The sequence below is a fragment of the Microtus oregoni genome, unplaced genomic scaffold, assembly GCF_018167655.1.
Source record: "Microtus oregoni isolate MIOR12 unplaced genomic scaffold, Mior012 000021F_ref0000039, whole genome shotgun sequence".
NCBI lineage: Eukaryota > Metazoa > Chordata > Mammalia > Rodentia > Cricetidae > Microtus > Microtus oregoni.
In genome coordinates, this window is record NW_024543080.1 from 5,901,330 (window position 1) to 5,925,612 (window position 24,283).

At 41.6% G+C, this 24,283-nt stretch overlaps 1 protein-coding gene and 1 pseudogene across 4 annotated transcripts in view; one reads left to right on the forward strand and one right to left on the reverse strand.

Moving 5' to 3' along the window:
- Nucleotides 1–4,717: 4,717 nt before the first annotated feature.
- The window catches only part of Uso1 (USO1 vesicle transport factor), a 66,206-nt gene continuing 46,640 nt past the window's right edge, over nt 4,718–24,283 (reverse strand). For all 4 annotated transcript variants that reach the window (XM_041671311.1, XM_041671315.1, XM_041671312.1 and 1 more), the window contains 11 exons: nt 21,325–21,435; nt 20,939–21,057; nt 20,643–20,824; nt 20,142–20,263; nt 14,033–14,171; nt 13,160–13,323; nt 11,994–12,080; nt 9,307–9,405; nt 7,654–7,761; nt 6,220–6,435; nt 4,718–5,722 (listed from right to left, as the gene is read on the reverse strand). In XM_041671311.1, coding sequence (XP_041527245.1) covers nt 5,642–5,722; nt 6,220–6,435; nt 7,654–7,761; nt 9,307–9,405; nt 11,994–12,080; nt 13,160–13,323; nt 14,033–14,171; nt 20,142–20,263; nt 20,643–20,824; nt 20,939–21,057; nt 21,325–21,435 — 1,428 coding nt within the window. In that variant the 3' untranslated portion in view covers nt 4,718–5,641. The remainder of the gene's footprint in view (nt 5,723–6,219; nt 6,436–7,653; nt 7,762–9,306; nt 9,406–11,993; nt 12,081–13,159; nt 13,324–14,032; nt 14,172–20,141; nt 20,264–20,642; nt 20,825–20,938; nt 21,058–21,324; nt 21,436–24,283) is intronic.
- LOC121460817 lies at nt 14,390–15,894 on the forward strand (annotated as a pseudogene).

Sequence of the window (24,283 nt, forward strand, 5' to 3'; positions counted from 1 at the left end):
AATGACTGATTTGCTAGGAAGGAAGGGAAAACCCTTCTTAAGATAGACAACGTATCCATGAGAGGTGACAAGTCACATCGTTTTCATGTGGGAGCCATACAGAAATGTGACGTTCCTGATATATCAAGAGAAAGGATCACTTCTCATCAGAAGTGCCAGCACTAACCCATAAGAAATGGGTAGTTTGGATGCTCACCTTACTAGACCTGGATGGAGGTGGGGTTCCTTGGACTTCCCACAGGGCATGGAACCCTGATTGCTCTTCGGGCTGATGAGGGAGGGGGACTTGATTGGGGGAGGGGGAGGGAAATGGGAGGCGGTGGCGGGGAGGAGGCAGAAATCTTTAATAAATAAATAAAATAAAAATCTCAAAAAAAAAGAAACGGGACATCTTGCTAAAATAATTTGCATTATAAAACACACATTATAAATGACACAATGGGGGCTGGAGAGATGGCTCAGTGGTTAAGAGCATTGCCTCCTCTTCCAAAGGTCCTGAGTTCAATTCCCAGCAACCACATGGTGGCTCACAACCATCTGTAAAGAGGTCTGGCGCCCTCTTCTGGCCTTTAGGCATACGGACAGAATATTGTATACATAATAAATAAATTAATTAAAAAAAAATGACACAATGGAACTTTAAGCAGCATCTTCATCAGACACTTAGCTTCTAACTGGTTGGCGGAGCAGATTTCACTAAAAGCACATTTGATTAGATTAAAATAGTCAGCTCCTAGATTCTACCCCCAGTACCCCCAAATAGAAACTCTTTATCCATAGAAATAAAGTGGTCATTAAATGTTTCAGAAAGAGTTACATTTTCACTTTCCAAAATTGCAGGGGGCAATCAACTCAGATATCAGGCTTCTGGTTTTCCTCTCCATTCCGATGCTCGGATTCGTTCTGGGGTATTATTCATTCAATGTTCTGAAGCTCAGCTAATCCCCAAAGCCTGAACTTCTCTGGCTCGGTTCTTGGCAGCTGTGTCTCCACATTCCCTAAAAGAGCTAATGCTGCCGTGTGGATTTAAATTCCACTATTTTTCTGGCTCCAGGAACCCCAAACTTCCACATCTATTTCCCCGATGAACACACTTATGTATGACAGTATGCATGTGGATCTCGGGGTCAGTAAGTCCACAGGAAACATAACCCTTGACCACTTGCTCCTCTCATCTTGAACTCTGCAATCCATATTGCCCTTTCTAGAAACTGGTCTTGATTTTTTCCCCTTCCTCCTCTATCCCCTGGGTATTTACAGTTTGAGTCCTATTAGCCCCGCTCTCAGAATGCATCTCCATTCGTACCGCTGTAGACACCTTTACCCTACAATATAGTGTGGACCATGGCAATAACTTCTTACATGGTCTCTTGACTTCCTTCACGACTCTGCCCCAGACAATTCTCAGCAGAGAAGAGATGGAATCTGTGGGCAGCAATATATCTAATCACTCTTGCGGCTTTCCATCCAACTCTGAATAATATGCAGTCTTCTTTCCAAAAGCTACCAAGCACTGGCTGTATATTTATGAAAGCTTACTCTAAAATGTAAGTTAAACACGGGACTTTGTCTTTTCCTGCGCCACATCCTCGGTGCTTAGAGCTGAATAAACCAGTAGGTTTTGCTTTACTCGTGAAGATTAGTTCCGAGGAGCATTCCAAGGCCTGTCTCAGTCAGTGTCACCACAACCATGGTAGCTCTTAATAAGGAAAGCATGTAGTTAGGGCTGGCTTACAGTTCAGAGGTTCAGTCCGTTTCCCTCATGGCAGGGAGCATGGCAGCACACAGGCAGTCGTGGTAGCTGGAAGTTCTACATCCGGAGCCAAAGACACTGGCAAACCAAAGCCCATCTCAGTGACACACTTCCTCTAACAAGGTCACATCTCCACATACCTCTCAAGTAGTGCCGCTGCCTGACGACCAAGCATTCAAATATATGAGCGTATGGTCGTCATTTCTATTCAAACTACCACAAGGCTCTAATCTAGTTGCAACAAAATGATGCATATCTGTTCTCCTCTCAGCATAATTCCAGATAAACAACAACCCATTCACCTGTGAGCTGGGACTCTGGACAGCACTGAGAATAAAGGCAGTTTCAGCAGACTGCCAACTTTCCAGAAAAGTGTCAACATCCCTCTGAAGGGTCAGTTGTAAAGGGCTCGGTAGGGTCCCACTGTTGTGGAATAATCTTCTGTATGCCATGATGCTTCACTCTGATTGGTTTAATATAAGGCTGAAAGGAATAGGTAGGTAGGATTTCTGGGCAGAGAGGATGATGGGAAAAGGGAGATGCCAGAAGACAGAGAGCAAGCAGGATGATGGCCTAGTGAGAGCCCCCCAATAGTCAGGATGATGATCTAGTCCTGGACTTGGTGGGTGGAAAAGTTGGCCAGGTAGAAAAGGAGCTGTGGCTCTTGATGGAGTTAGGTAAATATGACTGAAACACATTGTACAGAATTCTCAAGGGTCAATTAAAAATGAGAAGAGGGGGGAAAAAACCTGCCGTTGGCCATGCCAGAGGAGCAGCAAGTTGAAGTTCCAGGTGTCAGCCAGCGGAAGGTAATCCTGTGATGAGCCAATCTTGTTTAGGCAAGGCCACGGGACTGCAGACCCCAGAATGTCTTTTGCTTCTGCTGTGCCTCTACATGTTTGCTGCAGCTCTGTTTCTCTGGTATGTTGCACGGTGTGAGTGGACATGAGGAGATCTCCACTGCCGCTATTATAGTGTGCTTATCTCTTGGAAACATCCTGTTCTACTGGGCATTTTTACTTGTGGATTGTCAAGAAGATGACCCCTCCCTAAGTTGTACTGTTTAATTTGATAACAATACTGATAGCTTATACAGAGTTTTGATGAATAAAAATAAATACAAGGGTATATTTCACAGCCAGAGCCTGCGAGTCTCACCTAAGTAATTGCATGGATAGATAATGACTAACAATTGAGTCCCAGTAGTCCAGCTAACTTAAATTCTTTTAACTTTAATGTCAGATGTGTTCACAGGTCTCAGAGCTCATCACAGCTGAAACAAAACTTCGTATACAACAAAGTTAGACTCAGATGTTTTTATTAAATAACTTTGAGGTGAAAACCCAGGAAGACAACCCAAAGTCTTAGAAAGGCACATAGTTGAATGCGGGACTCTTTAAGGTCAGGGAACAACAAAGCAGCCCAATTATTACTGGCTGACGTGCTCTCTTTGCTAGGTTTGGTTAACGACCAAAGGTGACAATCAATTCCTTATACCCATTTCTGTCCTCAATCTCCTGATAAAAAAAACTATTAATGAATGGATATGCACCCTAAAGACTTAAAGTAGAGCTGAGTGATTCTTTTTCACATATAAAAGTTTAGGTTTGTGATTTAAGATTCCTTCTAAGATTACCTTTTTAAGATATGTAATAAAATAATTGGTCCTTTCTTTGTAACTGCAAAATTCAGCCTGCCAATAAAGGACCCGACAAGAAGAACACCTTGTTTGCTCACACAGTTAATCTGTAATAAACTGCTTGGGTATGAATGCATGTGGATTTTTTTTTTTTTTTGGTTTTGAGACAGGGTTTCTCTGTGGCTTTGGAGCCTGTCCTGGAACTAGCTCTGTAGACCAGGCTGGTCTCGAACTCACAGAGATCCGCCTGCCTCTGCCTCCCGAGTGCTGGGATTAAAGGCGTGCGCCACCATCGCCCGGCTTGCATGTGGATTCTTGGGATAGTTTGTTTTCACCTGTAATACATAAAATGTTTAATCATGTGAGGGAGATGAAAACCATGTTTTTATCTATAATCATTCATTTGAGAATCATTTTGACTCTTATACTGCCTGGAAAAAGAGAGAGAGAGAGAGAGAGAGAGAGAGAGAGAGAGAGAGAGAGACAGAATAGAGAAAAAGGAGATCATTAAGAGAGTTTGTGAGTGCCTTTTCCCCTACCCCCTCAGGTAAAAAATTCTACATTTGTTGACTCCATGAATTCTTATCAAAGCCCTGTGTTGCTGGGAGACTGGCCCCCAGACAGTGGTAAAAACCCAAACCCTAACTTCACTCTAAATTGCTTCTTCCACTCTAGCAACTGCTCCCACTAGTCCCTTTCAATTTTACAGAACCCTGGTAAGACTGCTCCTGACAGAGAGAAGTGTGGCGGTGTGAACGAGAACGAACGACCCCACAGACTCTACATTTGAATGCTCTGTCACCAGGGAGCAGCACTATCAGACAGGATTAGAAGGACTAGGGGAGTGGATATGAGAGTGGCCCAGGGTCTCTCTCTTGGTCTGGATCAGGGTGTAGCTCCATCTGCTGCTCTAGTGTCCTGTGTGCTGCCATGCTCCCCGTCATGATGACAAAGGACTAAACCCCTCAAATTCTAAGCCAGTTCCCAATTAAATACTTTGTTTTGTAAGAGCTGCCTCGGTTATGGTGGCTCTTTACAGCAACAGGATAGTGACCAAGACGTCTCTTTAGCATTTCATTTACTTCTATTTATTTATTAGGTATACATTATTCTGTTTGCCTGTATGCCTGCAGGCCAGAAGAGGGCACCAGACCTCATTACAGATGGTTGTGAGCCACCATGTGGTTGCTGGGAATTGAACTCAGGACCTTTGGAAGAGCAGGCAATGCTCTTAACCATTGAGCCATCTCTCCAGCCCTTCATTTACTTCTTATGAGGAACTAAATACTTCATTTAAACCGAAACAAAGGGAACCATGACAGGGATTAAGTGAACATAATATCTATTTTTATTATGAAAACATTAGACTTTGACACATTGCTTCATTGCTTTTTAAAAATCTATTATCTGACTTACACCTATTCAGCAAAAATTCCAATAAATTATATAAATCATAGTTTGGGTATTTTTAAAACTAAGAACATGTTTTATGATAATCAAACAATGCTAAATCCCAGCTGTATGAACTGTTGACTATTATCTGTTTTCCATCTTGAGCTTAGACAGAAAGAAAAGCAGCCACTTTAATCCACTGTTGCAGTTTCTCAGAATAGCTCTCCACGCTCGGGCAGTCTTTCCTTTCTTCCGAAGGCAGAATGTGGCCCTGTTTGATGGCAAACACTCCCTCTAAACTGCCCCATCCTGCTCTTCTGAAAGGCACACTAGGGGTGGGTGGGTGACAGCACACACGACCCCTGAGCCCAGGCTATACTGTCTTTAATTAGAGTCCTTTCTTTACAAGGAATAGTAAGGTGAGAACTCAAATGCTGATTTAGAAATAACTGGTTCCCATTCAGTACACATTAAATCAAATGTGTTAGGACTGAAGTCACAGGTTCTGAAAAGCAACCAGAGAACCAATAAGGCCAACTGTATCGCCACCACGCCTAATGAACCCCACCACACACCTTCAAGTGGTCTATTTTGGAGCCTGGTGCTCTCTGCAAATTATATTTTGGGAGAGTTCAGATGAACATAAATAAAACTTCCACATGAGGTTAGAGTTTTAAAGTTTCCCACATGGGAAGCAATATTAAAAAACATAAACAATAATTTTATTAGTGAATTCTTTCTGCCTGGTTCTAAATCTTTTTTTTTTTTTTTTTTTTTTGTGGAGGTGGCAAACCAAAGCACTGTCTTAAGACTTGTTCAAAGTAATGACATAATCTTTATCATTCCTAGGGTTTAAGCTAGATGTCCTGGTCCTTGTCACCATCATCCGTTTCATCGTCATCATCATCTTGGTCTCCAGATTCATCTTCTTCTTCAACCTAAGGGGAAAATATAGATTTGTTCATATACACACATAATACATACAAATAAGTATGTGACTGTTTAACACACATTAATTACTAATATTACTAGTCTGTCATAGTAGATCAGATTTCCTTGACTTCATAATGCTCAGGCTCCCTGTCATTTTTAACATGAATGGGTAATGCTGGTCAGTTAACTTTAACAATAAATGGCCACACTTTCCCATCTATGAGTCTGAACCCACTGTGGTGAAATAATGATCACAGAACCCACCCCTGATGGTGGTCTTATCACCGAGAAGCAATGAAATCAACTATTTTCTAGGCTCAAGGTCTTCAAATACTGCAAAGAGAATTTGATTTTTCTCAGACCAACTCACTGAACAGGTAATACCGTGTTCTCAACCCCACATTTCTAAGGCTAACATAGGACACAACTTTTCCATGAAGCATTAAACTTAGAAACACACTTTACAAATCACAGAACCCTTGTGGAAATATTTCAGGCTTACTGGATGGCCGAGGATCTTGAGTTTACTCTTCAGTGACAGAATTTTCTGATCCTGGTCAGCCAACAGTACCAAGAGATCATCTTGTTCTTTCTTAGAATCAGTCACTTCTATGTCTAACTTGTCTTTCTCCATTTGTAGGATGGCGATGGTGCTGTTAGATGAATCCAGTTGCATTTTAATGGCAGTTTTCTCCTCAGACAGGGCTTTAATTTCATTCTAAAAGAAAAGTGACAAGTAGTGATCTACAGTCAGTACTCATTTCCAAAGCTCACGATAGTTTCTGTCAATGACAAATCATTGTGGGTGATGGTTTAGGTGGCAGATACAGGTCACTAGTAGTGGGTCTTGAAGGTGACTATCTGTTTCTGGTCTGCCTGGAGCTGTCATTCTCTGATCTGCTAATGTTTGGCGACCTCACGTTCTGGTCACCATGCTGTGAGGAGCCTCTGCACCCCCAGCTGTTATGGACTGCAATATGTGAACCACGACCCAAGATGAACCTCAGCCCCTCGGAGTTCTTCTCTCAGGATGTTTGCTCACAGGAAGGTGAGGGTAACTAGCATGTGACAACTGATCAACCTGAAGCTTGGTGTGGGAACTGAAGGTACATAAGTCTTAAAACATACATCCAGGGAATCTGCCAGCCTACTTAGCAAAGAAAGCCACAATGAACAAAGTAGAATGTCCAAACCTTAGCCATCCTCACCCAAACCCTGAGATAACATTGTATAGAAGCTGGCTGGCACCACAATTAGAACTCAAAACTCAAAGGAAAGAAAAGTCCCATTTCATTCTGAGAATTAAATGGAAAGAATATTTTCAAATAAAATCACAACATAAATAACTTAAACATAATCCAAAGAGTCTATTTCATCTTTCTCTTTCAAGATTTATGAATGTCCCAATTCTTTTCTTCATGTTACCTATTCTGACATGTCTGCCAGCATTTCTCAGCCCTATGGAAGTCTGTATGTCATTCTGTTTTCTGAGACAGTCTCATCATGCATGCCTGGTTGGCCCGGAACTCACAGTCCTCTGCCTCAGTACTAAGTAGGATTAAGGCTGTGCGCCAACATGTCTGGCTATAATGTTGCGGTACTAGTATTGCCCAAATTTCCTGCCTTCATTTTGGTGTGACTAAACACTGATGTTGGTAAGAAAACCTGCTGCGTGGTGGCAGCACACACCTTTTAACCCCAGCACTTGGGAGGCAGAGGCAGGTGAATATCTGCATTCAAGGGCAGTCTTGTCACTGAGAGAGTTCCAAGACAGTCAGGGCTAAACAGACAAACCATAGCTTGGAAAACAAGACAAAACCCTAGTTTCCAGTTTTCTTTCTAAGGCTAAGAGGCTCAGACATGAAATGAAATAGCCAGGTTTTCCAGAATTTATTTCATATTATGTATGATAAGTAGCAAGTTTACCAAAACCAACCTTTAATTCTTTTGTCTCCTGCAGCAAGGCAGACAGCCGTCCTTCCACATCAGTAGTTTTAGCAGTGGCCACATTCTCGCTCTCTCCCTCAACAGGGGCTGACTTTGCCTGAAAACACAAGTTTGAAAAAAAAAAAGTCTCTTTAAACTACAAAAGATACAAATTCTGTGTGTATATCTTCTTGCTGTTTTGAAGTTTTATTTCAAATGACAGAAAACAAAACTCCTTGTGGTTTTATACGAAAGCAATGAAGTGGTCTGTGACAGACAAGCTGTCCCACCGTGGATGGCATTAAACTGCATCAGAGAACAAGGAAGGCAAGTGTCAAGGTCAGTCCAGCAAAGCACTAGCATCAGGGCTCAGCCCTGAATCTTTACCTCGTAACATTCCTGGCTAAGTCCACAACTGTCGCCCCAGGTGATAAACCCACCCAAATGCCATTAGCTGGTGAGATACAAGCATTTTAGATGTTATATGAACCAAGACATTTTAGTGCCCACCTTTTCTCCATAAATACCAGAGAGTGGGTGTTGATTAAACACATGCCTAGAAATGGGAAAGTGGCTTTGGGACAGGGTAATGAATGGGGTTTTGGATGCACATCAGACAAAGCCTAAGCCATTTTGAAGAACTGTTGATAGAAATACGAACAGTAAAGGCAATTCTGAAAAGGATTTATTATTTTTAGCTTTGTGCACATACATTAGAGATTGTTGGTAGAAATATAAAAGCTAAATGTGCTTCTGGTGATGTCACAGAGAGAAATGGAAAGTAAGTTATTGAGAATTAGAGGAAAGATAAAAATAATCCCTGTTATGAGCAGCAAAGAACTTGGCAGGATTGTGACCTAGTATTCTGGGAGAATGGAGATCAACTGACCATTCAGTATGTTGGTCCACACACCTGTGTTGGAATGTGTCTTGAACACTGCCCCAGCTGGGATCTAGCTCAGCCATCATTATGCCGGGCACACGTGAGTAACTGAAACCTTACATAGCTGACATCCTAAACAAAGGACCACTGTGCAGTCAGTCTCTCTGCAGCTTACAGAAGAATGGAATGTAAGAGAAGAGAGAAATTACAAATGATCATGTAAAAATGAAGACTTGGAATTTTCAGACTACCCAGATTGAGAAAGTATGTTCTGGAGAAAAGATGGGGGGGGGGGTTGGGTCCTTTAAATAAGTGATTATACACGTGGGTGCAATCAACCCACTCGGCAGACACTGGAGATACCCCACAGACATGAGGCACTTGTGGGGGCTTTGTTGGGTGGTGGTTTGACTCTGGTAAAGTGCATGGGATTCTGATAATTTTATAGCAATAAGGAAGCTATCAGCTTGGATGAAAAGTGATGGAAATGGTTGCTACACCAGTAAAATAAACCATTCAGTAACTTAATGAATCCGTACAGCAATAAAAAGAAAACAAAAAGAGAAAGAGAGGAAGAGAGAAAGGGAGGGAGGGAGGGAGGGAGAGAGGGAGAGAGGGAGAGAGAGAGAAAGAAAGAAAGAAAGAAAGAAAGAAAGAAAGAGAGAGGCTACCCTGAAGTCTCTGTCACGGGAACTCTGGCTACTGGGTCATAAAGGCTGTGGCAGAGAGAGCAGATGCCTTCATCTTCCTGCCTTCCAAAGAGAGACAAAGATGACTCACCAAGGCTTCTGCTCTCTGTAGCAGCTCACGATTTTCTGCCTGGAGTCTGGTCATCTCCAGAGACTGTGAGTTTAACTGGGACTTCAGAGCTGTCAGTTCCTGAGAATAAGAGCAGAGTTGTGACAAAACAGAAAACACCCATTTACAGGGAAAATCCTTCCTTGACCCTCTCCTCAAAAAATGATGATGTCCAAGTTTTATGTTAGGTTAAAGATGGAAAATGAAACACATTTGTTTATCTCTGTTGCCTTTTGAGACCCTGTATGTTCTCCCCATGCCACCCCCTCAAAGAAAATCATAAAGGGAGGAACAAGGGAAAAAAGGAAATCAGACAGGCAGGTAGGCATAAGGACAGAAAATGAGCCTGGAGAATTTCAGAAGGAAATACACCGGGAAACTAGAAAGCTAGGCTGACCACAGAGAAAGCAAAGTTGGCCCCTGATTTACAAGGAATCTGTCGTCTCCTGGTGCCCTTAGATGTCCTAAGAAGAACAGTGAAAGTGGGGCTTAAACACTGAGGGCTGGTTCACAGTCTATTTGTGAGAGAGCCATCAGATCCCTGCCAGTGCTCATGGGTCCCACTACTCCTGGCGGAAGCCTACAGACCTAGCATTTGCAACTGCAGAGCTGGATAGCTCTAGGGTAGGGGCCACCAAACATGACAGCAGCAGTGCTACCATGAAAACGAGGCAAGAAATTAGAGTTTATGTTGTTCAACTTTCTAATGTTTATTGCCCTCCTCCACCCAAGTACAATGCTAGAGAAGCAATTAAAATGGTAGCTCCCATACAGTGGTGCTCCGTGCTCCTCAGGCCACGGGGCAGAGTCTGGAGATGTGTCTGCTGCTGAGCTACAGCACGTGACTAATGATCATCTTCTGTTCTGCCTCCTATGCCTATCATGCACACACACCTCTTCTGTAATTGCTCTCCACTTTATTTTCTGACAGTCTCTCACTGAACCTGGAGCATGCTATCATGCTGTTTTGTGTTTTGGCTAGACTGGCCATCCCCCTAGCTAGGATTCCCGTCCTACAGGCACGTGACACAATGTCTGCTTTTCTCTGAAGTGGGTGCTGGGGATTCAAACTCAAGTGCTAATGCTTGTGCAGCAAACACTTTACCTACTGACTCACCTCCCCTGCTCCTATACAGCATTTTGTAAAATATAATAATTAAAATCCTATGTTGCTAAGCTGGGCAGTGGCGGCACATGCCTTTAATCCCAGCACTTGGGAGGCAGAGGTAGGTGGATCTCTGCATTCGAGGCCCGTCTGGTCCACAAGAGCTCGTTCCAGAACAGGCTCAAGGGCTACATTAAAACCCTGTCTCGAACCCCCCAAAAAACAAAACAAACAAAAAACAAAACAAAAATCCCTATGTTGCTTTAAAACCCTACACAGCTATCATTTAAAAAATTGTATATTTGCTGGGCATGATGGTACACACCTTTAATTCCAGCACTTGGGAGGAAAGGGCAGGAGGATCTCTGTGAGCTTGAGGCCAGCCTGGTCCACAGAGTGAGCTATAGGACAGTCATGGCTACATAGAGAGACCCTGCCTTAAAACAACAACTAAACCCAAAAGCCACTGCACACACATACTTATGCATGCAGGCACGTATACACTTACAAAAGAAAACTGGGGAAAGTAAAAAAACTAAAAGGCAATTTAAAAAAATATTCTATCAAAGTTTCACTGGGAAGCTTAACTAAACTTTTTATTTCCAAGGTAAAGTGACATAGTAATAACTTAATTTGTTCTAATTTAATATTTTAGTATTGGCAAACTCAGTAAAACCAAAATAGTACATTTACCTCGCCTACACAAGCAATATTGTGAACAACTGCTGGAGACCTAAAGACTAGAAATGACAACTGATTTGGAGAAGGTCTGAGTAATTGGAGAGGCGGCTCAGTAGCTGAGAGCACTTGCTGTTCTTGCAGAGCATCTGAGATTGGCTCCCAGCACCCACATGGCAGCTCCAGTTCCAGGGGATTGGATGCCCTCTTTGGGCCTCTGTGAACACTGCATGTATGTGGCGCACATACGTTCACGCTCATGCATTTATGCAGGCAAAACATTGGTACACATAACGTAAGCACTGAGAAGTGTGAGATGCTGGTGACATAGGCACCTCAGGTCACCCCTCTCAGGCAGCTCTATCTGCGAGCGCGGCCAGCTGACCAGTGGAAGAGACAGTAGGCAACATGGCCGCACAGCCTGAGTTCTGGTCATTTCTCTTTCCAAGTAAGCATGCATTCCTTTATAGCACAGAAAGAAAGGAAGAAAGAAAGAAAGAACGAACAGAAAAGAGGGAGCAAAGAAGGAAACTCAGACGAGAAGCTGGGTCAGCCAGATGACTCAGTAGCTGACTTCCTGAAACCAAGCCTAGGATCTTCGTGGTAGAGGGAGAGAACCAACTCCTTCAAGCTGTCCTGACTTTCAGATGTGCATGTGCACACATTTATAGCACAAAATAAACAAATGTAAGAAATTTAAAACCAACCAATAAAAGACGAAACATTACTGTCAAGGTAAACATACCTTCTGGATTTTCAAAGCTGTCTTAATTACCAAATTTTATTACTCCTGGCAATGGAGTTCTAGAACAATACAACTGCAGGGTTTTACTCTACTGGAACTGAAACAAAACAAAACAGAACTGGGCTCAAGCTAGAAAATTACCTGTTTTAATTCTACGACTTGCTCGGAATCTCTGGGTAAAGCTGCTGCTGATGCCTGTTCATTCCCAGCAGACACTTGTGAAGATTTCTACAATTAGCAGAGGAACAAACTGTGAAATAAGTTAGATCTGTAGAGAAAGGAAAGCCAAAGCAGACAAACACACAGCCACCAAAAGCTCACCAAAAGATTTCACATGAAGATTTCAATTCTTTTATGTAAGATTCTATTTCAACACAGCGCTTGCTGACTGTCTGTCTATAGCTTCCCTCAGCTTCAGAAGTTAGACTTACACCAAGTGAGTCATTACATCTAAACAAGTACCCGAAGTAGTAAGGGGTAAAAGCATAAAAACAGATATTTCCTGAACTACTTCCTCATTAGAAAAAGCTATCTCATTTTAAGTGTGAGAAGTCCGTGAGATGGCTCAGCATGCAGAGGTATTGTAATCGAGCCTGACAATAAGACTTTGACTCCTGAGACCTACACAGTCAAAGGAGAGAATCAAAGCCTGAAAACTGTCCTTTGACCTCCACCCCGAGGCTTGAGTGCCCTTGCCTGAACACACACACACACACACACACACACACACACACACACACAGAGTCTCTAAACCACACCATCATTTTTAAAGAAATAATCCCCATCACTTGAGAAAGAAAAAAAAGCAAGCCTTTAATCCTAGCAGAAGAAGTGGGTTCCAGGAAAGGCAGGGCTACAGAGACGCTGTCTCCAAAGAAAATGAGCTTGTGCAGTGGCCCTCATTTTAATCTCAGCACCCAGGAGGGAGAGGCAGGAAGACCTCTGTGAACTCAAGGCAAACATGGCCTACACAGTGAGTTTAGAAGCATCAAGCCAGGCTTGGAGACACACATCTGTGATTCCAGCCCTTGGAAGGTGAAGGCAGGAGGATCAGGAATTCAAGATCACCTGGAATGGCTGAGACTGTAAAAATAAGAACAGGGTTCGGAATGATGGTATGTAATTTTCATTCTAGCTCTCAGGATATCTGTGAGTTCGAGGCCGGCCTGGCCTATATAATGAGTTCCAGACCAGACAGAGCTCCACAGGGAGCTCTGTCTCAAAACAAAACAAACACATAAACCCAAAAGCAAACAAGACGATGAGATCTTGATCTTATTTACACCTCTTTTTCAACATCTACTCACCAAATTTTCTATCAAAGAGTCCTTTTCGGCTAGCTGGCTTTGTAAGAGTCCCTGCTGACTTTTTAGCTCTTCCACCTCTTCCCTCAGCCGACTGATTTCTTCTGGCTGTATGCCATTCACCTGAGCCCCATCACCGTGGGAACCTTGATGGTGATTGTCTTTTCCTGTTAAACAGGCACAACATTGGGAAAGCTGCTATCAAACAAGCTTTCTGCCACTGGGACTAGAAGACTGTAAATAAGATCACCCAAGACTCCAGTGGATGTCTTTTTAACCCAGGAAACCGGCAGGGCAATCACAGGAGTGCTTCCCTTTTGCCAAGTAAAGGAGAGTTTACAAGGTCAGGTCCAGACCCCAGCAGCACCCAAATGCCCATGTACAGCCACAGACAATAGCATCTTATACGAAAACCACCCTTTGAAAATGAGAGATGTGACTTCTTGCCTATCTGCCTGGTACTGAACTAGAACTTTATAGAGAGAGGATATTTCATTTAATTTTCAGATGATATGAATGTTATTATTTCAACTTTGGAATAGAAGCAACTGAAATACTCTATCAACCAATCTCAAATAGCCTATGGCTTAGGCTCACCTGGGGAGCTTGTAATCATGAGTCAAAACTGTGTCACCAGGGTCAACAGTCACTGGGTCAGACAATCAAGCAGGGAGCTAAAGACTGGACTTCAAACCGGAAAGATCTGGTCTTAATCATTTTGTTTTTTCGAGACAGGGTCTCTCTGTCTTTAAGGGTCTTTCTGCATTAAATTCTAACTTGAGAGTTCGTCACCATGGCTACAGTTCAGGAACAACAGGTCCACAGAGACTCTATCTGTCCAGCTGAGGACAGAGTGACCTGGACACCTTCACTCACCGAGCTGGACTTTAAGGAGATTATACTGATCCTTGTGCTGCTGAATCTGAGACGCCTGCTGTGTGACTGCAGTCTGAAGCTGTTCGTTTTGACATTTCAATGTAGAAACTTGCTGCTTCAATTCTTCCAGCTGTAGGTCCTGTGAAACAAAACAGAGTCAGACATTCTCATTTCATACTAATTAACACTACGCACACAAATAAAATAAAATTTAAAAAAGACCAGTATGTTAAAACACCTAATGTTTCCAAAATCAACCAATAATTAAGCATTAGGACTTGAATATAAGTGCAAAGCCAATCATCATCCAGAGGTTTCAAGCAAAGCTCCACTGGGGAGACCATGGCACAGCCTGCAATTTCACCGCTACTATCTAAGAAAACCAAATGGAAAAAACAAAGAAAAAAAACCAAAGCTCTCTCTCGCTGGGTCACCTTCAGTCGCTTTCGCTCCAGCTTTTCCATCCCAGCCAACCGCTTCAGCATTGCATCGCTTCCGCCCTCGCGCCACACATTCTCCCCATGCAGCGCAGGAACGACCCAGCCGCGTGCCTGACTCGGTCCTCAGGCCGCAACGGCTCCATGGACCCTTCAGGCGTCAGCCCCTCGGTGCATCAGACCTCAACTTGGCCGTCGCCACTGCCACACCGGTCACCAGTACCGGAGAGGCAGAGGTGGACCTAGAGGGGGCGTACGGGCCTTGCCTGCCACGCTGCTGCTGCCTCCCTCAGCCACGGGTCCCGAAGCGCCTGTCCCGTGGGTTCCGCACCTATCAGCCACAGCCATGGCCAAGATGGGGTCCCAAGACGGGGCGAGAGTAAGTACTTGCCCGAACTCATGGCTGAGAAGGGCTCCCACAACCTGTCTTTCACTCACACCATGCAGCTCTTGTCCATAGAAATTGAGAAGATTCAGAAGGGAGAGTCAAAAAGAGACGACGAGGAGAATTATTTGGATTTGTTTTCTCATAAGAACATGAAACTGAAAGAACGGGTACCGATACCTATCAAGCAGGATCCAAAGTTCAATTTTGTGGGGGACATTCTTGGACCACAAGGAAATACAATCAAAAGACTCCGGAAAGAGATTGGTGCAAAGATCTCTGTTCAAAGTGAGAGACAAAGTCAAGGAAGAATAGCTTCACAAGGCCAGAGACCCCAAATATGCCCATTTAAATATGGATCTGCATGTCTTCACTGAAGTCTCTGGGCCCCTCTGTGAGGCTTATTGCTCTTATGGCCCATGCCATGGAGGAAGTTAAGTAAATTTCTAGTACCAGATATAATGATGATATCTGCCAGGAGCAGTTTCTAGAACTGTCCTACTTGAATGGAGTTCCTGAACCCTCTCGTGGTCGTGGGGTACCAGTGAGAGAACAAGGAGCTGCCCCGCCTCCTCCATCTGTTCCCAGAGGTCGTGGTGTTGAACCACCTCGAGGGGCTTTGGTTCGTGGGACCCCAGTGAGAGGTGCCCAACACCATGAGCTCGGACAGCAGGCACCCAGAGAATACCTTTACCTTCAGCACCTGCAGCAGAAACCTACGAAGACTGTGGAGATGATGCTACATATACAGAAAAGAGTGATGAGGATATGAAGGCTATTACAGCCAGAGCCAGGGAGTCAGAATAGTATGACTATGGACATGGGGAGCTTCAAGATTCTTATGACGCTTATGGACATGATGATTGGAATGGAACCAGGCCATCACTGAAGGACCCCCCCCCCCCCCAGGTAGGCCAGTGAAGGGATCATACAGAGAACACAAACAGGAGGGGAAAATATCAGTTATGAGCAAAGTTGTTAGTGATTTCTTGTATCCCAGGATTCCTGTTGCTTTACCCACTAGACAAGTAACTGTCTAAGTGTTTTTCTTCGTGGTCCCATTCTTTTTTTTTTTTTTTTTTTTTTGATTTTTCGAGACAGGGTTTCTCCGTAGCTTTTGGTTCCTGTCCTGGAACTAGCTCTTGTAGACCAGGCTGGCCTCGAACTCACAGAGATCCGCCTGCCTCTGCCTCCCGAGTGCTGGGATTAAAGGCGTGCGCCACCACCGCCCGGCTTCGTGGTCCCATTCTTAACTCTGCGTTCTGGCTTCTGTATGTAGTATTTTAAAATGAGTTAAAATAGATTTAGGATATCAAAATTTTTAAGTGTGTAGATGCTTTTTTTCTTTGTTGTTTAAACAGTGTACCTTTTAGAATAAAAAAAGAAGTTGAGTAAAAACACACAACATGTTAGTTTCAGAAGTGGCATTGCTTGCTTAAAGGTTCTGAAGCAAAGGCTTGTTAACTTTTTCTTAGTTTTGATTTGAGGCACCCTATAAAGCCATATTTGCAGAATCCCAAACTAGGCTATATTTCAAAATTCAGGGCTGCTTACGATGTAAAATCACAGTGTTGACAGCAGTAGGCACCACCATGTAAAAGTGAGCTCAGACGGCTCTAAAAGTGTTTCCTTTAAAAGCACATGGTGCTTGAATCTTAAGGTTAAATTTTAATATGAAAGATCCTCATGAAATAAATAGTTGATGCTATTTTTAACATTAACTGACTTAAAACAACAACAAAATTAGGTTTGTAAAACTGATCTTTTCATTATGTGGGTTTTGAAACCTAGCCCCAGACATACAGGGTTTAGAGATACTTAGTCGGGGTGTGGGGGAGAGGTAGAGTTTGACTAAGAATGATGGGGGAGAGGAGTTAGCCACCTAAATGGAATTTGATGGAGTACGTTTTAGCCTCAATCTTTTCAGGTTATCAGTAGCACTGATAATAAGAGGATTTTGTCCCTCTGAGATTCTGCACTTCATGGAAAACTCACTTGGACACTGGGGCCAAAAGCTGATGGTGTGCATTAAACTGACCATTGTCAATTCTGAGCTGTTCTTAAGGAAGTCAGATATGTCTCAACACTAGCATGATATAAAAAGGCACACTGCAGCTGAATGAAAATGGATTCGAAATCCACTTTGTACATAAGTTAAAGTCCTAATGGATTTGTACCATCCTCCCATTTTGTTCTCAGAAGATTAAACGCTACATGTGTTAAGTCTACCTAAATAGTAGCTTAAACTTATGTCAAAATGTCTGTAGCAGTTTGTCAATAAAGTTTAGTCCTTTTTTAATAAAAAAAAAAAAACCAAAAACAAAAACTCATTTTGAGGTCATGAACTAGGTAAGAAATGTATACCAAACTACTTAAGAAACTTAGCAAATGAAGATATACATACACATCTATGTTATTTACTTGATAATGTATGTGTGAGTATGTACATAGGCACATGTGTGGAAGTCAGAGGAGAAGGATCCCACACTTCTGGTCTCTTTGGACATCTGCACTCATGTGCACATAACCCCCACCCCACCACACACACACTCATAATTTAAAATAATAAAAAGAAAAGAAAATGGGGCACAAGCAGGTTCGAGCTTATGTTTTCTAAACTTGCCATAGTCAGTTCACATATATTTGTAGAACACTTAGATAACTAATTTTCTATACTTATACTTATTTTGTTACTAATTTCTTACTACTATACAATTTTCACAATCATAATTTAAAAAACAATTTGTGTGTGCATCTGTGTGCCTGTGCGTGCATGTTCACATGTGCAGGTGATGGAGGAAGGTCATTGGTTAAATAAAAAGAAACTGCTTGGCTCTCATTGGTTAGAAGATAGGTGGGAGGAGTAAACAGAACGCTGGGAGGAAGAGGAAGTGAGCTCAGACTCCACAGCTCTTCCCTCGGGAGCAGACGCCTCAGAGAGGGATGCCATGCTCCCCGCTCCAGGGAAGATGCATGCCATGAAGCTCCGACCCAGGATGGACTTAGGCTAGAATCTTCCCGGTAAGCGCACCTAGCTGTGCTACATGGAATATTAGAAATGGGCTAGTCCAGGTGTGAGAGTTAGCCGAGAAGAGGTTAGATAGAAATGGGCCAAGCAGTTATTAAAAGAATACAGTGTCCGTGTAATTATTTCGGGGCATAAGCTAGCCGAGCAGCTGGGGTGCTGGGGACGCAGCCCCGCTGCTTATATTACTACATGCAGGCCACAAGAGGGACTGGGCATTGCCCTCTATCATACTATACTTATTCCGTAACACAGTCTCTTCCTGAACTTAGAGCTCATGTTTTCTTGACTAGCCAGCAAGTCCCAGTAATCCTTCTTTGTTCTGCTCAAAGCTGGGGTTACAGGAGCACTAGGCACCTTGTCTGTTATGTGGGTGCTGACATCCCAGCCCTGGTCTTCTTGACTCATTTTTCCAGCTGTACAGTTACAATCTTAATGCTCACTTAATCAAAGAGATGTTATATAAATCATAGCAAATATTTATTTATTTATTTATTTATTTATTTATTTATGTGGTCCATGATATTTATTGAGTTCTACATTTTTCTCTGCTCTCCTCCCTGTCTCTCCCCTCCTCCCTTCAGACCTCCCCCAAGGTCCCCATGCTCCCAATTTACTCAGGAGATCTTGTCTTTTTATACTTTCTACTTCCTGTGTAGATTATTATATCAAATGTTTTTAACACTGAAGTTAATTTCCACTTTTCAAAATGATAAATTTTATTATGTAAGTATATTTGCTCATTTGACAGTTTTTTTGAGAATTTCCTTAGGATGAATTTTTAAATGTCATTCAAAGAATATAAATATTTTTATAGTTCTAGATGTTTATTAAGTCTAGCAGTATTTAAGTAGTGAGAATGTATAAAATGTTAATTTTATAAATAAACCAGTAATTATGTCAAAAGACTCTTCTCTTTCTAAATCAACTGTATCAGTTCCAAATATAAGCTATGAACCACATTCCAAATATTTATCTTCTATTCTTCTAAAAATATTATATTCATAAACTAAAAGTGACTATATTTGAACTAAGACATAGATTAAAAATTTGTATGTAACTGGGATAGTTTGATGACTCAAATTTCAAGCAAAGATTGATCCTAGTTTATTGAATTGGTTGAACACTGAAAGGCTGAGAGCAAACACTAAGCATACAACTCTATTATCACTCTCAATATATATTTTCAATCTCAATATATATTGTGAGGAAGAAAAAACAACAACATAGAGAAGATAAACCTACCCCACATGTGCTGCCACGCTTCTTTTAATGTCATTGGAATTGTAACGACATCATAATCTAATTTTCCAGATAATACTATAATCATTTGTAAGAAATGAAACAACATTTTAAAGGACATAACAGAGGCTTAAAGTGAGCAATAGAACGTGAGTAAAGGACACCAACTAGCATTCTGAATGGCTGAAAATAGCATTCTGATCATCACCTACTCTATGGAGCTGCCTGTTTAACAGGACCACACTCGGCTGCCCACCACAGAAACCTGGGGATTACACTTTACCATTTCTGCAATTTAACACCTGCAGAGAAACATGACCAAGTCCTGCTAGGTTTTAACTTCAGTTTCCACACTTCTCAAGTCTGTCCCTGCCGCACCAGAGAGTATGAGCTTTCCACTGTCACTAAGGCAGACGCACTCACATTCTGTTCTACAATTACTGAGAATTGCTGGGAGAATTCACTAAGTCACAGATTCCCCATTTATCCTAAAGCGAATATAGTTAGTCACTACTTACAAGGATGTTGTGAAGACGAAATGAAACAGTATTTAAAATAGATGCCAAGTTCACAGAACGCAGCAAACATCAACATCACTGCTACCACCAGTGTCCTAACCTCCTTCCCTAGCCAACCACCACAATAACCTCCTTCCTGAACTCCCTCCCTCTAGCTTTTACCCTCAAACTTCTCCTTCACACAGCCAGGAGCCACAGCAGACTTACTGAGCTGTATGCCATCTCCTGCCTCTCTTCTAGAGAACTATCTACACCCAGGTTCTGCTCATCCTGACCCTTTAACTTCAGCACTATGTTTAATCTGCTGTAGCATATATGCCACAATAATACAGGTCTGTTTTTCACCTGGAAATGACAAGAGAATCCATTTGATCCACATTTGGATCCATAACATCCTGCACAGTGCCTAGCACGTAGTAAGTGATCAATTTAATAAACAGGTGCTTTCAGAAATAATGTTTACTTTCTGCATCTCTCCCCCACTTGAAATACTGGTACTTACTTGCTCACGAATCATATTCTTATAGTGAGTCACAATGTTGTCATGCTGTTCTAATGTTTTCTTTACCTCCTCCTCTTTCTTATCTTCTTCACTGGACTTATAAATAGCCTTAGTAATAACACCTGTAAAAGAAAACGTATTTAAAGTCTGTACTGAATGCTTTCTGTGGTTCTGCAGACTGAATTCAGGGCCCCAAGGAGTTAGGTACACTTTTTCTAGCTAAATTTTAAGCATTGTAAACACAACTTAATTTTAAGGATCTAATGAGTAAAACTAGTCCAACTCATGACGGTCATGCAATACTTTCTAATTTTACAGAATCCATCCGGTCTTTCCATGTGCTGCAGATGAACTTCCCGGCTCATTACTCGTCCACATCCAGAAAGAAACACACACACACACATACACATACACACACACACACACACACACACACACACACGTGCGCACATGTTGATGCACCCACAATGGCTTTGGGTCAGTGTAACCCTCACAGCTTACCTTCAAGTTCTTTCACCAGCTTTGTAAACTCATGATCAAATATCATGTATTCTGGACTCGGGAAGTTTGGCTGGGGTTTCTGGGATGCTCTGGAGTATAACTCGTGTTTGCTAATAAATCCTAGTTTCTCTATGAAATTCTCTTTGCCAATCCTCTTCTCTATTAGTTGTTTTAGTTTCTCTCTACATAAATAAATATATGAGATGCTTAAAAAACTGCGAAGTCATAAGCTTGGTTTATTTACACTTTAGCAGAAAAAGAGTATCATTATCTCTGGCCATTATGCTCTTACTTACTTCATGTAGTTTTCTAGTGAATTATCATTGAAATAAATAGAAATGCCCAAAAGAAGGGCACATAAGCCTTGGACCAACTGTTCTTCCTCTCCGAGATTTTCTGCAATTTGTCCTGTAAGCTGACATCTTTGTTAAGGAGTTAATGATTTATAGTAATCTGAATTTAATACATGATCTTAAGATTCTCTACAAGAAATTATATATATCTCCAGTCTAGCATACTATAAAGAACTACACATACATACAGAGAGAGAGACAGAAGAAAGAGAGCAACAGAGAGCGAGAACTTAAGCATGCATCATTATATATCCATAACATTTTCAGGTTTCAACAGAAGTTGAAGATGTAAGTTACTTACATGTACGACACCAAAACATAAAGGATACGAATGGAACATTGGCTGAATTGTGAAGAAAGTGTGTTACTGCAATGGGACAGTTGCTCAGCCAGGTACAAAGCAACATTAATAACCCAACTCTTGTCTGTATTTTGCTTCCCTGCAAAATAAATTGGCAGAAACCACTTCGTATTTATTATTTTATCAAACTCACAGTCGGCTTAAGATCCCTTCCCTTTCGTGAAAAAAGAACCGAAGCATTGTGAGATGTGTAAGGGAGTCAAACTTAAAAACTGAACGAAAGAATACATTTTTGTGTCTACCACAAGCTTCACTTCCCCAAATAAACACAGTGCAGACATTAGAATTAATTTATATGCACCAATACAAGTGGTTATTTAAAATAGCAGTGGTGGCTGGGCTGGGAATATTGTTCAGTTGGTACGGTGCTTGTCTAACATGTACAAAGCCCTGGTTCCATCCTCAGCATTGAGCAAACCCAGGTATGGTGGTACATGCCTGTAATCTTAGCACTTGGGAGACAAAGACAGGAGAATCACAAGCTCAAAGTCACCCAGAACTGCACAGTGAGTTCAAGGACAGCCTGAGTTACCTGAGGATCTGTATAAATAAATAAATCGTAGTAGCAAAAGATGTTATACTACGAACAAAATTATAATGTGGGAGCTTTAAAACACCAATCCCAAGACAAACGATCAAAAATAAATGTTTCACATACAGCTGAGTGGGCAAAGAGGTGGGAAGGATCTGGGGGAAGCCAGGGAAAGGAAAACATGATCAAAACATACTGGATGAAAAAATTTTTTATTGCAAAATGAAACAAAAAATAAATGTTCCAAATTAATATTTTAATCTTTTTTAAAATAGCAAAATAGAAGACATTTTATTGAGAAGTATAAGTGCAAGGTAGGCAGATCTACTGCAATAGAACCTCAGTCAGAATTTTAAAAGCAAATTCCGATTAAAGAAAAATAAATTCTTCCTTCTTGAAAAAAAAAAACAAAACAAAGATAAAAAGGCACAAAAAAGCCATTTAGTCAAATTCCAAAAGAGCGTATTACTCTCAATAAAAAAAATGAAAGCCCACACTGCAAGCCTAGTGACAGCAGGCCAGACAGAAGAGACATCTCAGACAGAACTAAGGGGTGCGCTCACTAGCACAAGAATGTCTTGAACATACTGACGGCACTGCTGCCAAGATCAGGTGTCCAACAAGAACACGGTTTTTGAAATTTTAATACAACATACATAAATCTCCACATACAATGTTGTTTATAGCCTTATTTTTCTTTTTAAAGAACAAAATCTGAAATAAAATAATCAAAGTCAGAATAATAATGATTCATTTGGGAGAATTTTCAGAAATATACAAATTACAATTATTCAAAGAAATGAGGCAAGAAATAAACTTAAATTAACTATCACTATGGTTTCCAAAAAAAATTTTTTTTAAACCAGATTTACGTTGGGCTGTGGTGGCACACACCTTTAATCCCAGCACTTGGAAGGTGGATCTCTGTGAGTTTGAGGCCAGCCTGGTCTATAGAGCTAGTTCCAGGACAGGCTCCAAAGCTACATAGAGAAACCCTATTTTGAAAAAGCCAAAACCAAGCCAAACCAAACCAAACCAAACCACATTACTTATTTATATGTATGTGGGACACATGTCTGTGTGTGTGTGTGTAGGTCAGAGGACAGTTTGCTTCTCTTCCATCATGTGGGTCCCAGCGACTGAACTCAGATCTTCAGGCTTTGCAGCAAGGGCTTACATCCTCTGAGCTATCTCTCTAGCCCCTCTTCAAATCCACCCAGATTATTCTAATTTCATAATCCTTGAGGTCTTGGTTTATTTATAATCTATTTTCAGGTGTTTTTTAATATTGACTAATTTCAAACTACTTTAAATGATCTTCCAAGGAGGTATCAAAATGGATTTAGTTTTTTTTTTTTGTTGTTGTTGTTTTTTGAGACAGGGTTTCTCTGTATCTTTGGAACCTGCCCTGGAACTCGCTCTGTAAACCAGCTGGCCTCAAACTCACAGAGATCTGCCTGTCTCTGCCTCCTGAACACTGGGATTAAATGTGTGCACCACATTGGCAAGCATAAATTTAGTTTTTAGGGCTGGAGAGATGGCTCAGTGGTTAAGAGCATTGCCTGTTCTTCCAAAGGTCCTGAGTTCAATACCCCGCTCACAACTATCTGTAATAAGGTCTGGTGCCCTCTTCTGGCCTGAAGGCATACAAGTAGACAGAATACTGTATACATAATAAATAAATATTTAAAAAAATTTCGTTTTTACATGATGTGCTATTTTTCCTTATGTTCACACTGTAGCTTCCTGTTATTCACAGAAATTGGCCAGCTTAAAGCATCTTTCTCAATTGAGCACATCGCTGTTTTGCCTAGCTCCTTGATTATAATTCCTTATAGTAGTTATTGTGTTGACAACAGATTCATCTACACTGCATATAGAGAAGAGTAACTCACACAAAAATATCAAAAGACAGATTTCTTCCTTTTTTTCCTCCTTTTAGTGCTGGAGAGTGATCTCAGGCCCTTATCCATACAAAGGATGGGCTCTAATACTGATCTATACTTTAGGTCCCTGAAGAACTTTACTTTCGTAGAACTAAATAATTTGATTTTTAACATCATATGGAAAAATAAACTAGTGGAAATAATTAAGGATACTATGAAAGGTAGTATGAGGTGATGCTAGGTCACGGAGAAAAATGAACAGAACCAAAGTCCAGAAATGGACTTGTACAAACAAGAATTTGTGTGTGGAAAAAGTACCATACAGCCATCAGTGTGTCCTAGATAGACTAAAATACTGGATCAGCTAGATAGCTGCCTAGGAAAACCCCAGTGGGGGCTAGCAAGATGGTTCAGCAGGTAGCAGTGCATACTGCCAAGCCTGACAACTTAAGTTCAATCCCCAGACTACATGGTAGAAAGAATCTATTCCCGAAAGTTGTCTGTTGTGG